We start from the raw sequence: 14,341 nt of genomic DNA on the forward strand, positions 1-14,341 counted from the left end.
CAGTTCTTAGTGACCTCACGGAGAGGCTTACAACCCCTGTAACCCCTGCTGCAGGGACTACACCCTCTTCTGGCCTCCACTGCTATCCCTGTTCCTACAGATAAAAATCTTAAATACAACAGCCAACCAACCAAACAAACAAACACATACATACACAGAAACTTGCCCTGCAAGGGAACAGTGAGCAAAGCCCTCCTCGACTCTTCCAAATTCTTATTCTGAAAACTTAGAATGGCAGTATCTCTGCCCTGTGGTCCCCTTGCTTCTTGCCTAACTGTTGGTCTCTGCTGGGCTGATCGGGCAGCTGGCAGGCGGCTCTGCACCTTAGGAACAGCCCGCAATACTGAACCACCATGCAGCTCTGCCATGGCCCTGCCTGCCCAGCCCGCCCTCTGCAGCAGTTGTGGGAGGATGCCCCACCCGTCAGCATCTGTCTGTCTGCTCTGCACTGTGGGTGGCTCCCAGGGGTCTTCCCGCCAGGGCTGGACTAATCAGAGTGAAGACTCAGAGCAAGTCTCTCACACCAAGACGAGCACTCACTTCTCCCAGTGCTAGGTCTTCCTCCTCAGTCTCTTTTGAAGAAAAAAAAAAAAAAAAACCCCCTTTAAACTACTTTTGCCTGTAAAGATAACAGTTGGGGAATTCTGCCCAGCTTGGGCATTCAGCATGGCCGTGAACTCAGCTGCTGCAAACAGTACTAACGTTTCTAACTGGCAAATCAGAAGCAAAATGTACAGTAAAAGAAGAGAAATAACCAAGAATGGCTAATGAGTTTACCAAAGAATTATTTATTGGAGAGATGGCTCAGTGGTTAAGAGCACTGACTGCTCTTCCGGAGGTCCTGAGTTCAATTCCCAGCAACCACATGGTGGCTCACAACCATCTGTAATGGGATAGGATGCTCTCTTCTGGTGTGTCTGAAGACAGTGGCAGTGTACTCATATTAATAAATAAATAAATAAATAAATAAATAAATAAATAAATAAATAAATCTTTATTTAAAACAATTCCTTATTGAAAGTTGTATAGTACTGGGGAATGAGTAGACACATTTGAAAGCAGAACGAGAGTCCAGGAAGACACCAGATGCATGCAATTAACTGAATTCTGACAAAGGCAAAATCAAATCAATGAAGAAAGAACCATCTTGTCGTCTACAGTACCTTGTGTATCGAAGACAATCTTCTCCTGAGGAAGCGAAACCTTCCCAGTTCCTGTGGAGCATACAAAGACAGCGCTCTCCATGTAGAGGTAGGTCATCTGGCTTGGGAAGTCTGGCACCATCAATCGACATGCAACCAGGTCTTCAGACTGGAGGTAAATTAGAATTATAGATAGTAAGAATGAAGACAAAATATCCGTGTGATTTTCGCAGCCATGTTTACATGACAGCATTCCACACTGATGTTAAATTCTCATTCACTGATTACCCTGTGAAAGTTATATACTACACAAGATGACTCGCAAACAGGACGGGAGGTTCGTAATCACGGCCACTGCCTGGATGCTTGTGTTCCTCTGGAGTTCAGGTGCTGAGCTGCTAACCATGTTAACATGGAGTCTGAGGGGCCCTGCCTGGTAAGCCTGCTCGCCTTCAGTGAGTGCAGCAACGAGAAGGTGCTGGAGCTCCAACCGGCAGGACTTCCGATAGCTATAAATTACCCAGCCTCAGATATTTTGCTACAAGGGCAAATAAACTAAAATACTTGTCTTACAAAAATCATTTGTTGAATTGTAATTAGCAAATTTTAATACTCTTTTATGAAATTAAGATAAGTCAAGTGTGGTAGCAGGACTAAACACCTTTAATCCCAGCACTCGGGAGGTAGAGACAAGAGGATCTCAGTGTGAGGTCAGCCTGGTCTACAGAGTGAGTTCCAGGACAGCCAGGGCTACACAGAGAAACCCTGGCTTGAAAAGCCAACCAACTAACCAAAAACATTATAACTCAAAGTTTGCAGCAAATGAGAAATTAAAAGCTTTTATTTATTTTTATACTGACAGATGCAGAAAAAGCCCACTTTGGTTCTGTCCTCTTTTTTGAAGACAGTTTTGCTCCGTGTCCCTGGCTGCTTGGCTGACCTTAAACTCACTGGGATGGGCCGTCTCTAGAAAGGCGTGTACTTCCTGAGGAGCATGTACCACTACACCAAGCTGGGTCTTGTGTTACCAAACATGTTCAGGCCTGAGGCCACCAAACAAGCTCTCACGTCCAAGACCATTGAGTTTATCTGTTCCCACATGAAATCAGAGGAATAAACATAAGTACAAACTCACTAGACACAAAACTAGGACTACAGTCACCATCGCTAAGGAAGTCTTTTTAATGTGTGTGTATGTGGCACCTGTATGTGGATATGTGGACAGATGCAGGACCACAGGGGGGCTACATGCTTTAGAACCCCCACTCTGGCTGGAGGACAGGTGGCTCACAGCCACCTAACATGGCTGCTGGGAACCAAACTTGGGTCCTCTGCAAGAGCAGCAAATGCTCCTCATCATTGTCTCTAGTTTCCTAAACTAATATAGGAAATATTTCCTTAAAGTGAGACGGTAGGACATACTTCATTCTCAAGCTGTTTTCTTTATATCTTCCAGCACTTGGTGAAAAATTAAAATGGTACTGAGCTATGATTTCCAGCAATACTGAACTGAAACACAGGAGAAGGTTTACTCCTGTTAGGAATAAAAGATAACAGCTTTTCGTATGGGACTCAGATAAGCAAGTATATTAAGAACAAAGATTTAGTAGCTGAAGCAAGGGCTCTGTGGTCGATGCTCTGGAGAGGACCATGTCGGTCCCCGCACTGCTCTGGCCGGCTCACAATCAGCTGTGACTGGCTCCAGAGGCACACACAATGCCTCTGCCCTCTGCAAGCGCTGCCCTCACAGGCAGGTACCCCAAAACAAGCAGATGAGGGCCAGGCAGGGTGACACCTGTAACACCAGCACGTGGGGGGCAGAGGCAGGCAGCACCCCAAGTCCCAGGATGAGCCAGAGCTACACAGTGAAGCTCTGTCCCTAATAACGGCGCAGGAGGACGGATGCTGCATCAGGTAAATGATGTCAGTGATGAGAGGACGTGTTTAACCTGTCTAAATACTCAACACTCGTGCTACTGTCTTCTGGTGCTTTATTCTGTGGGGTACACAAAGCAGTCATCCCCTAGGCACATGGAATTGGTTTATAACATAAAGGTCTCAAGACTGAACCCCGGGAAGACACCATGGCACATACCTAGAACAACAACTTGAAGACAAGAGACAGAAATGTCTGGACTATGTAGTCAGACTAGACGACAGTCATCCTGTCTCAAATCAAATCAACACCCACCCCCAACTGAATCCAAATATTTCACATGCGCTCCCCATCACACTTCCTCTCCACTCAATAACAAGCTATAGCCAAGCACCAAGGTCTGGCTGTGGGCCACCGTCGGTATCATCTTCCTTTAGTTCAGACTGGGCCCGAGTGAGGTGGACAATGAACAGCAATAATATCTACAAATTTCCAAATCTTGCAAGCAAACCTCAAAGACACCAATGGTTGTACAGGACCCCGGTGTGCTGTGGTCTCCTTGTAACCTGACTTACCTGGAAAGGTGGGTTATACTGAGTCACTTCAACGGTGACTGCATCTGACATCTGGTTACCGTTGTCCTCCACTGTGATCACAGAGTAATAGACAAGACAGGGGCTGTCTCCCAGGTGCCATGCTGCTGCCAAAATCAGGAGCCCATCGCTAGAAAAGGGGGGTGGGAAGAGAAAGGGGGCTTCTGTGTGTGTTGTTGTTTTAAGGCAGGGTTTCACTAGATAGCCCTGACCATTCTGAAATTCACAGAGGTCCAAAGGCAAACGCCAAACATCCTGCAGGCTTCTCTCTAAACAGTAATGCCAGATTTTTACAAAATTATACGCACACACAGTCACCATATAAACTAGAGCCCTGAATCTAAATATTTGAATACCTAAGGGAAGGAAAAAAACATTCTCACAATTACCTCAGTGCAAATGTTTACAGTGGCTTTACTGCAGTAGCCAACTTGAGAGCAACCCAATGACTTCAACTACGGAGCAGAGAAATCCTGGCATGTCTACATATATTCTCCTGAATACTACTTAGGAACGGAAACAAAGTAATGTCTGAATCAATTTTAAATCCACCATGTCAAAGCTGAATCACTCAGCACGAGTCCACTTATACACCATTCTGAAAAGGAGGGAACTTTGAAGAAGGGATCCCTAACTGTCAGGGGCACAGAGGATTCTGGAGGGAGGGGGTCTCTCTCCCCATCACCGACACAGCTCAGTCTCTGCCTCGTGCCTGTAGATGGCGCTGTAGCACCAAGCAACACGGCCAGCTCTGCTGCCACAGCTGTGGTTAATGACTACTGTGCGTCCTTAGGGAGACTCACAGAACTAAAATCAAGCGCACGGATGGTGGCACACACCTGTGACTTGGGGCTAACAGACAGAAGGACCTGGAGTGCAAGGCCAGCCTGGGCCTGTCTCAAACAAACAAACAAGCAAGCAAATAACCCAAAACCTCAGAAACGCATACGGAGATGACTCAGTATCACGATGTGTGAATTATAGGACAACCAGCCTCAGCCTGACTTAAAACTTGAGTCCATTCCTCAGGTCAAGGTATCTAATGCCGTGGAACAGCACCTATGCTTGGAACCCGAGCCTGCTGCGCTCACTAAAGCACTCGAGTGAGGCTGACTGAGCATGGAACCCGAGCCTGCTGCGCTCACTAAAGCACTCGAGTGAGGCTGACTGAGCATGGAACCCGAGCCTGCTGCGCTCACTAAAGCACTCGAAGAGTGAGGCTGACTGAGCATGGAACCCGAGCCTGCTGCGCTCACTAAAGCACTCGAGTGAGGCTGACTGAGCTTGGAACCCGAGCCTGCTGCGTTCACTAAAGCACTCGAGTGAGGCTGACTGAGCATGGAACCCGAGCCTGCTGCGCTCACTAAAGCACTCGAAGAGTGAGGCTGACTGAGCTTGGAACCCGAGCCTGCTGCGTTCACTAAAGCACTCGAGTGAGGCTGACTGAGCATGGAACCCGAGCCTGCTGCGCTCACTAAAGCACTCGAGTGAGGCTGACTGAGCATGGAACCCGAGCCTGCTGCGCTCACTAAAGCACTCGAGTGAGGCTGACTGAGCATGGAACCCGAGCCTGCTGCGCTCACTAAAGCACTCGAGTGAGGCTGACTGAGCATGGAACCCGAGCCTGCTGCGCTCACTAAAGCACTCGAAGAGTGAGGCTGACTGAGCATGGAACCCGAGCCTGCTGCGCTCACTAAAGCACTCGAAGAGTGAGGCTGACTGAGCATGGAACCCGAGCCTGCTGCGCTCACTAAAGCACTCGAGTGAGGCTGACTGAGCATGGAACCCGAGCCTGCTGCGCTCACTAAAGCACTCGAAGAGTGAGGCGACTGAGCATGGAACCCGAGCCTGCTGCGCTCACTAAAGCACTCGAGTGAGGCTGACTGAGCATGGAACCCGAGCCTGCTGCGCTCACTAAAGCACTCGAGTGAGGCTGACTGAGCATGGAACCCGAGCCTGCTGCGCTCACTAAAGCACTCGAGTGAGGCTGACTGAGCATGGAACCCGAGCCTGCTGCGCTCACTAAAGCACTCGAGTGAGGCTGACTGAGCATGGAACCCGAGCCTGCTGCGCTCACTAAAGCACTCGAAGAGTGAGGCGACTGAGCATGGAACCCGAGCCTGCTGCGCTCACTAAAGCACTCGAAGAGTGAGGCTGACTGAGCATGGAACCCGAGCCTGCTGCGCTCACTAAAGCACTCGAAGAGTGAGGCTGACTGAGCTTGGAACCCGAGCCTGCTGCGCTCACTAAAGCACTCGAAGAGTGAGGCTGACTGAGCATGGAACCCGAGCCTGCTGCGCTCACTAAAGCACTCGAAGAGTGAGGCTGACTGAGCATGGAACCCGAGCCTGCTGCGCTCACTAAAGCACTCGAAGAGTGAGGCTGACTGAGCATGGAACCCGAGCCTGCTGCGCTCACTAAAGCACTCGAAGAGTGAGGCTGACTGAGCTTGGAACCCGAGCCTGCTGCGCTCACTAAAGCACTCGAGTGAGGCTGACTGAGCATGGAACCCGAGCCTGCTGCGCTCACTAAAGCACTCGAAGAGTGAGGCTGACTGAGCTTGGAACCCGAGCCTGCTGCGCTCACTAAAGCACTCGAAGAGTGAGGCTGACTGAGCATGGAACCCGAGCCTGCTGCGCTCACTAAAGCACTCGAAGAGTGAGGCTACTGAGCATGGAACCCGAGCCTGCTGCGCTCACTAAAGCACTCGAAGAGTGAGGCTGACTGAGCATGGAACCCGAGCCTGCTGCGCTCACTAAAGCACTCGAGTGAGGCTGACTGAGCATGGAACCCGAGCCTGCTGCGCTCACTAAAGCACTCGAAGAGTGAGGCGACTGAGCACTCTTCACAACTTACCTATGTTGAGAGAAAAACTGTTTAATCATCAATTACAGAAATCCAAGCCGCTGTTTATAAAAAAGCTTATTTTGCTTGTTAAAACTTATGTACTATTCTTTATACTGTTGCCCAACAAAAATGTTAAATATCCCCTAATGCAAATTCTTCCAAGGTAGCAAGCACCTTCTGCGGGCAGCCACTCCTAAGCAAGTTAATGAGGGCTCAGGTGACAGCCCTTCCCCTAATCCTCCCACTGCCACTCAGAGGAGAAAAATTCGGGACTTGCAGCTCTAAATTGCAGCTCACTGTCATCACGCTGATGTTACAGCAAGGTCAGAGGAGAAGGCCGAGGGCATATCCTCTCTGTACCATTCAGATGACACAGTGGGCCATCCCAAGGTCAGGGTTGTAAGAAGGGTCACTAAAGAGTGTATCACCATGCTACCAAGACTGGAGCGTTATCTACATAACAGGGTCTTTAAGAAGTGGTCCTAGGGCTAGGATTCCCTGACAACTTTGTTACCCATAGTGCTAGAGACTGCTCACCAACTGCTAAGAGCATTGCTACTCCTCAAAGGCCTGAGATCAGTTCCCAGAACCCACATCAGGAGGCTCAGAAGCATCAAACTCCAGCTCCAAAGCATATGATGTTTTCTGGGCTCTACAGGTGTACGTGTGCATGTGTATAGACACACATAGAGAGGGTGGGAGAAAGATACAGAGAGAAAGAAAGAGAGAGGCTATAAATCTTTTTTTTTTTTTGCATTTAAGTTAGAAAAAAAATTTTTTTTTTGCATTTAAGTTAGAAAATTTTACTTTACATTTAAAAAAAAAACCCTTCACATATTATTAGATGTTGAAACTGACACTTTCATGTAATTTACCCTACTGTTTATTTGGTTTACAATAGCAAGTATCCCAAATTGCTATTTTCCCATTTCTTTTCAACCTAAAACATGTGCTATAAAGTGAAAAAAATCTGTAGTGATGTACAGTGTGGAGTGAAATAAGACACCGAAGAACAAACGAAGCTAATTCTCTATCTGAAAAAGTAAGTTTATGAAAATATAAAAGGAACTACCAAACATATTTGCAGTCAGGTTAAGTTAGCTGGCCTTCTCACAGCATCTTCAGAGGCAACCGGGGCGAGGCTATAAATCTTAAAAAACAAAACAAAACAAAACCTTCTACAAAAACCCCACTTGGGAAGTAAAGACAGGCAGGTCTCTGTGAGCTCCAGGCCAGTTACACGCTCCAACTGTAGCTCGCTAAGCATGTCAGCCCAGACTGTAGCTATGGAAGGACTGTGAAAGGTCAAATGGTAACAGGAACATAGCATTCTCACACAAGAAGCCCGTGCACTCCCATCAGGGAGCTCAGGAACCTGAGAGGGAACAGTGACTGAGACAAGGAACAAGAGTCCCCAGCTCTTACTTTGTCATAGCCCGACACCATGACCCAGAGGCAGAGTCTCAGGGCAGCAACTCTGAAGCAGCTTTCATCCTCATTTTCAACCTGAAAAGGCCATGGAGGGGTTGGGGATTTAGCTCAGTGGTAGAGTGCTTGCCTAGCAAGCTCAAGGCCCTGGGTTTGGTCCCCAGCTCCGAAGGGGAAAAAAAAAAAAAAAAAAAAAAACAGAGAAAAGGCCATGGCAAGCACACAATAACCTACACCCTAAGTTTCCAAAAGCCGGGTAAAGTTAAATGAGAACAAGTATGTCTTTAGTAGAAACTAAGAAAATGCTGTCATTTTTACCTCCTGGGTAGCTTTTTATGGGGTTTTCAGATCTTGCCGAGAAACAAGTCAACAGACTCACCAGTGCTAGGGAGATAACCACACCTCACCATGGCAACTGCAACACCCTTCTGAGAAACAAGGACAATGGTTGTGCTACACCAACACCAGGATACAGTCATCACGACTCTGAAACCCATGAAATCTTCAACTGTCCAGGTATGGTGGTGGCACACACCTTTAATGCCAACACTCTGGAGGCAGAGGCAGGCAGCTCTGCGTCTGAGGCCAGCCTGGTCTACAGAGTTCTAGGACAGCCAAGGCTGCATAGTGAGACCCTGTCTCAAAAACAGAAAACAAAAAAGTCTTCACCTTGGTTTATTTTTGACAGAGTTTTGTATATAGCTCAGGCTGGTCAGGAACCGTAATCCTGCCTCAGGTTGCCTGAGTGCTGAGACCACAAACTGATCTGCCAAATCCTTCCTGAAAACTGCTAAGAGGAAACTCAGGGCAAGCATAACCATGTGCGTCTAGCTCGCAATGGAGGACACAGCCTCATTATATCAGCTCAGTCACAGACTGTGGGACACAGAGCTCCTCCACTGACAGTGACAAGAACCCCATGTCTCCATAGAGAGCAGAGAGCACTGTTCAGGACTCCCTTGGCAACAGAAAGGAGGGGGTGTTAGCATCACCTTAAGATTGAATCAAGACAGATTGAAGATGTAAGTCTCACCGGGGCACGGACACACTATTTACAGCTGAGGAATGTTTTTATTTCCCACATGGACCAACACCACTACCTAAGGAACGGACCTCTCAGAGGCACAGTAACCATACGAACTCTGGCACAGCAGGCAGCAGGTCGCCTGCCTGTTTCAAGTGAGGTACTTACCAGTTTTGTTTCAAATCCAAATACTGAATGCTGACCCCTTCTTTAATAGCTTCATAGTTACTTTCAGACCCCTAAATGGAAATACCGAAGTGTAAGCTCCCAGTAGTTACTGTGCCTTTTTTTCCAATCACTGTATGCCTGGCCTGGCAAAGCGTTGCTTCCATGAGCAATGAACATTTGAAAACTAGCCAGGTGCACACCTTTAATCCCAACACCCAGGAGGCAGAGACAGGCAGATCTCTGTAAGACTGAAGACAGCCTTGTCTACAGAGAGTTTCAGGAAAGGCCGGGCTGTAGAGTGAAACCCCGACTTTAAAAAAACACTAGGTCAGCTGGGTATGGTGGCACATGCTTATATTCCTACTGAAAGGTGGCAGATGCAGGAGGATCAACTACATAGTGAGTTTGAGGCCAGCCCGAGCTGCACAAGACTGTCTTACATTACAGGCACTCCCACGTATATGTATTTAATGGCTATCCACTTATTACATGGAAATGTGCTCAAATAAATGAGGCAGATGGGCGGGCTGTGGTGAAGCTCGCCTACAGTCCCAGCACCTGGGAAGCCGAGGCAGGAGGGCTTAAAGAGCCACAACCAGGCTGGGCTGCATAAGGTGAGTCCCTGTCTCAAGTAAACAAAAGACAAAGGAGCGATGCGTCACACACCCTAAGTGCTGAGTAAACCACAAGTGGGCCCCACTGCTCCTCACCCAAATAGCATCGGTGATGCTCTCCTTCAGGGCTCTGTGCATATCCCAACTGTAAACCTGCTTCTCTGAAGAATCATCCAGTTCCCATTTGCTGATGTTTGAACTCGTCAGGGTGTAGAAACTTGAATTTCCTCTGTCCCACAGAACACTGGCCAGCTGTGCAGAGAAGGGGGACATGCTAAGACAGACTCCAACTTCGTGTGCTTTATAGGTTTCTGACTATAATTCTTGTTCCGGGCTCTGTAGGAAGAAGCAGGCCCTGAAAGCAAGGCCAGCTCTCCAAAGAGGAGGCCTGGGAAGAGCAGAATTGGAAAGCAGAGTCGGGAGATGGGAAAGTTAAACAATCCTCAGCGTCCTGAGAGAATCGGTGTCTTATTAAATTGGAAGCATATGTAAGAACTCTTTAAAGAAGCCACAGCAGAGTCTTGAAAGTGAAGTCTATAAACTTAGTAAGTCTGGAGACGTTTGCTTATGGCTTCTGAAACAAGAACTTGAATGGAATCCGGTAGGGAGGAGGACACTTATCAGGCATTGCTGTTGTTCCTATGAGTAGACTCCTTGGTACCAAATAGATGTTAAGCTATGTACATGGTTTTAAGTTATGTACACATGCTTTTTAGTTTAAAACCCCATTGTCTCCATTCTCCTGTTATAGGGCAAGACAGGGCAACAGTGAAGCCGTCCCTGCCTGTGAACAGGAATGTTAACAGAGCACAAGCCAAATTCAACTTTAACACTTTCACAATAAGGCTGGAGAGACTTCTCGCTCTTCAAGAGGACTGGAGTTGAGTTCCTAGCACCCTCATGGCAGCTCACGACCATCTGTAACTCCAGTTTCAGAAGAGTTGATGCTCTCTTCTGGCTTCTTGCAGGCACCAGACGACCATGTGGCATCCAGAAATACATACACAGGCCAACACTCAGACACATAAGAGTGAAAGAAGAGAAACACGGCAGCTTACATTCATATGATGGCAAGACCACTGTCAAGGGAAACTTTCAACTTAGTGTAAAGGAGTTCTTTGTAAACTTACCATGAGGTCACTAGTAGGGGACAGAATCCCAAAAAGGGAAGAAACCCTCCGGCCAATCCCCGAGAGCATGCCTTGGCCCTGGGGCAGGACATGCTGGTGAATCTTCCCTGAGCCCTCAGGAATCAATCGAACCAACTGGCTTCCCACAGAGGACAGGATGAAACTTCCTCCCTGTGAATAAATACCAAGTCCTTTCGTTAACTAATACACAAAAATGCCCTTACAGCTTTTTAAATCTGAGTTTTAAATGAAGGGTTTACTACTGGTATGTTCAACAAATGTCAGATTTGGGTTTTTTTATTTGTTTGTTTTTTGAGGCAGCCTCATGCATTCCAAGCTGGCCTTGAACTCACTATGTAGCCAAGGATGACCCAAAATTCCCCATCCTCCTGAATGCTGGGATCACAGGGTATGAGCCATCACATCTGGTTTAAGTGGTTCTAGGGATAGAATCAAGGACCGGTGCCTGTTAGGGCAACGTCAGATTTCTTCCATAACTGTAGATTTCAGCAAGTATTATCCCAGTGTCTAGGAGAATTAGCTTCAGAGTCTCTGTGTCTGTCTCTCTCTCTGGTAGACAGGGCTTCTACATGTAGCCCAGGCTATCCTCTGCCTCCTGAGTGCTTGGATTAGAAGTGTGCACCACCAGGCCCGGCTTGTGCAAGCCTGTCTAAGATCGCCTTTGTAGAGTGCTTACGTGGAATGAGCCGATACACACTGCCCAATGAGTAGCCTCCTTGCTCTAGTTCACATCAGGCCCTCACCACCTTCTTTCCTTGCCTGTCTCTAATGCCTCCCAGGTCCCCACAGCAGTTCAGAACCCACATTTCCAGCTTCAGACCTTCCTACTAGTCCACATTGCAGTTCTCCCCATACGCACCTGCACTGCTGTCAGGAACCTGCACACCTTCTCGCCTCCCAAATCCACAGAGGTGTCTGAGTAGGTGTCTTCCCTGGCAAGGCTGGGCCAGTAGCGGATGGACCCCTCTTTGGTAGCAACCATGACAGAAACAGCCTTGAAATAAAACCACAGTCATCAGCAACAATACAAGAAGGCTTTACAAGCAGGTGCCTAAGACACTGATGAAAACAAGAATTAATGTTTAATTTTATTATTTTATAGAATTGTTTATTTTAGAGACGGTCTCACTGTGTAGTCCTGGCTAGCCCTGAACTCTCAGAGAGCTGCCTGTCTCTGCATCTCAAGGATTAGGATTACAGCTGTGTACACCATGCCCATCAAAATCCTTAACAGACCAAGCAACAGCAAAACTGCCCGTCTCCTCTGGTCAGGCACGTGAGTCTCCCGTGTGCAGACGGTGTGAGTGCCCATCGTAAGGACACACGGCAGGTCTGTCACCCACTCCTTATGTGACCCTGGCGGCCGCGCTTCCCTGTTTTATCTGGACCCAGTTTCCATCTCTGCACTTTGAGAACACCAGAGAACAAACAGACTAAACTGCAATCTGCTTCTCCACCTGTTTTCCCTGAGGTTTACCTAAGAAAGGACCCACAGGTCACTCCCAGCTCCAGAGCTGCAAATAAAACTGCTGTAAGACAAGTGACCTTTGTGTTACGTTTCCATTTCTCAAACAAAACTATAAGGTTTGCAGGTAGATAGATAGTTAGAAATCTTCTATTAACTGAGATATCTAGGCTTAGAAAGACATTTTGTTTGCTCTCACATATTAGCTTTTCTTACCTATTTTTATTTATGTGGCAGAGAGTGTGCACAGAGGCCAGGAAACAAATAAGGAGAAAAAAAATCGGTATTGTGAGCAATGAGGTTGGCAATAAACACATGTGATCTGAGGGTGGGAGGGGCTAAGTGGGGAGAGGGAGCAGGGAGACGGGAGACTAAAGCTAGGTTACAGACCCCAGCCCTGGGAGCAGAGCAGGTGATCTCTGTGAGTGGGAGGCCAGCCTGGTCTACAGAGTGAGTCCAGGACAGCCAGGACTGCACCCAGGACAGCCAGGGCTGCACCCAGGACAGCCAGGGCTACCCAGAGAGACCCTGACTCAAAAGGGGGGCTGGTGGGGGGAGGGAATGAAACTGGGAAGCAAGAGTAGGAGTGTGCACCGGAGTCTCAGCAGCCATTCTATAGCTGTCTGTACTGCTCCCCCGTGCTGTCTGTCTGCACCGCTCCAGTGGCTGTCGATGCCAAGCAGCTCCTCACGGGCTTATGTGCCGAGCTTACTCTCTGGTACAGTTGTGTCTACTGAAGACTCTGATCTTTTTTCTTTCTCCTTTTTCTTTGACTTGGGTATTTTATGTGTATGAGTGTTGTGTGTTTGTGTTTGTGTGTGTGTGTGTGTGTGTGTGTGTGTGTGTGTGTGTGTTTGGTGCCTGCTGAAATAAGAATGCATCTGATTCCTGGAACTGGAGTTACAGATAGTTGTGAGCCACCATATGGCTGCTGGGAATTAAACTGGGTTCCTCTGCAGGAGCAACAAGTGCTCTTAACCTCTGGGTTATCTCTGTCTTTAAATTGGATTTATGAGTATGTCCTCAGTCTGTACCTTGCTGTTTCATATTCTCATTTTACAAAGAGTATTGTTTGTTTGAGACAAGGCCTCACCTTGTCTAGTTTGAGCTCACTGGAGTTTGACAGAGACCAGGCTGGCTCTGTCCTCCTACAGCCACCTGACTCTGCCTCCCAGGGGTGGGATTAAAAGTGTGCACCTCCACACCAGCCTCTCGATCACCTTTTCCAGAATGTTTTTTAAAAATATGTGTGTGCACGCACGCCTGCTTGTCTGTATGCTCACCGCTTGCAGGGGTCTACAGAGGTCAGAAAGGATTGTTGGGTCCCCTAGAACTGGAGTTACCAGCAACCATGAATCACCCAAAGTGGGTGCTGAGCACTGAGCTTATCCCCTGTGCATGAGCCACACAGGCTCTTAACCACTGAGCCACCTCGAAAGCCCCTTCATCATCTTTACGCACATACCTGAACAGAATGTACTTCACCTGAGGTTGCAGCATAAGACAGTGCCACCAAATCAGCACTCCAGTGGAAATCGCTAGGGGGCAGCTGGAGGTCTTTGCAAACAGACAACTGCAAGGCAAACACAGAGAGCAAACCCTTTACATTCCAGCCAGGGTGTTCATGCAGGCTCCTCTGATCCTCTGCAGACTCCATGAGTCCATCCTGAACACTATCCCACAATAGCCTTTCTATTCTCAGCTCTTTCTGACCAACAACAAAGCCAGGGATACTAAACTGGACTTCTATATGAACTAGCCTGTGCTTGTGCCAGGCCAAAGGTTCTATTGTACAAGTGGTTCTCAGCCTTCCTAATGCTGTGATCCTTTAAGGCAGTTCCTCATGTTGCAGTGACCCCCAACCATGAACTTATTTCATTGCTACTTCAAAACTGCGATTTTGCTGTTGTTAGAAATCATAATGTAGGGACTGGAGAGATGGCTCAGTGGTTAAGAGCACCCGACTGCTCTTCCAGAGGTCATGAGTTCAATTCCCAGCAACCACATGGTGGCTTACAACCATCTGTAAAGAG

General features: G+C 47.9%; 1 protein-coding gene and 1 long non-coding RNA gene across 3 annotated transcripts in view; one reads left to right on the forward strand and one right to left on the reverse strand.

The window, feature by feature from the left end:
* Nup133 (nucleoporin 133) overlaps positions 1–14,341 on the reverse strand; it is a 49,628-nt gene that overhangs the window by 28,669 nt on the left and 6,618 nt on the right. For both annotated transcript variants that reach the window (NM_001400955.1, XM_008772671.4), the window contains 7 exons: positions 13,774–13,881; positions 11,703–11,837; positions 10,823–10,993; positions 9,789–9,944; positions 9,079–9,149; positions 3,594–3,741; positions 1,164–1,311 (listed from right to left, as the gene is read on the reverse strand). In NM_001400955.1, coding sequence (NP_001387884.1) covers positions 1,164–1,311; positions 3,594–3,741; positions 9,079–9,149; positions 9,789–9,944; positions 10,823–10,993; positions 11,703–11,837; positions 13,774–13,881 — 937 coding nt within the window. The remainder of the gene's footprint in view (positions 1–1,163; positions 1,312–3,593; positions 3,742–9,078; positions 9,150–9,788; positions 9,945–10,822; positions 10,994–11,702; positions 11,838–13,773; positions 13,882–14,341) is intronic.
* LOC134483405 (uncharacterized) lies at positions 2,535–11,057 on the forward strand. The gene is made up of 2 exons (XR_010060288.1): positions 2,535–3,056; positions 10,444–11,057. It is a non-coding gene; the product is annotated as an uncharacterized LOC134483405 (long non-coding RNA).

This window comes from Rattus norvegicus, chromosome 19, assembly GCF_036323735.1.
Source record: "Rattus norvegicus strain BN/NHsdMcwi chromosome 19, GRCr8, whole genome shotgun sequence".
Lineage (NCBI taxonomy): Eukaryota > Metazoa > Chordata > Mammalia > Rodentia > Muridae > Rattus > Rattus norvegicus.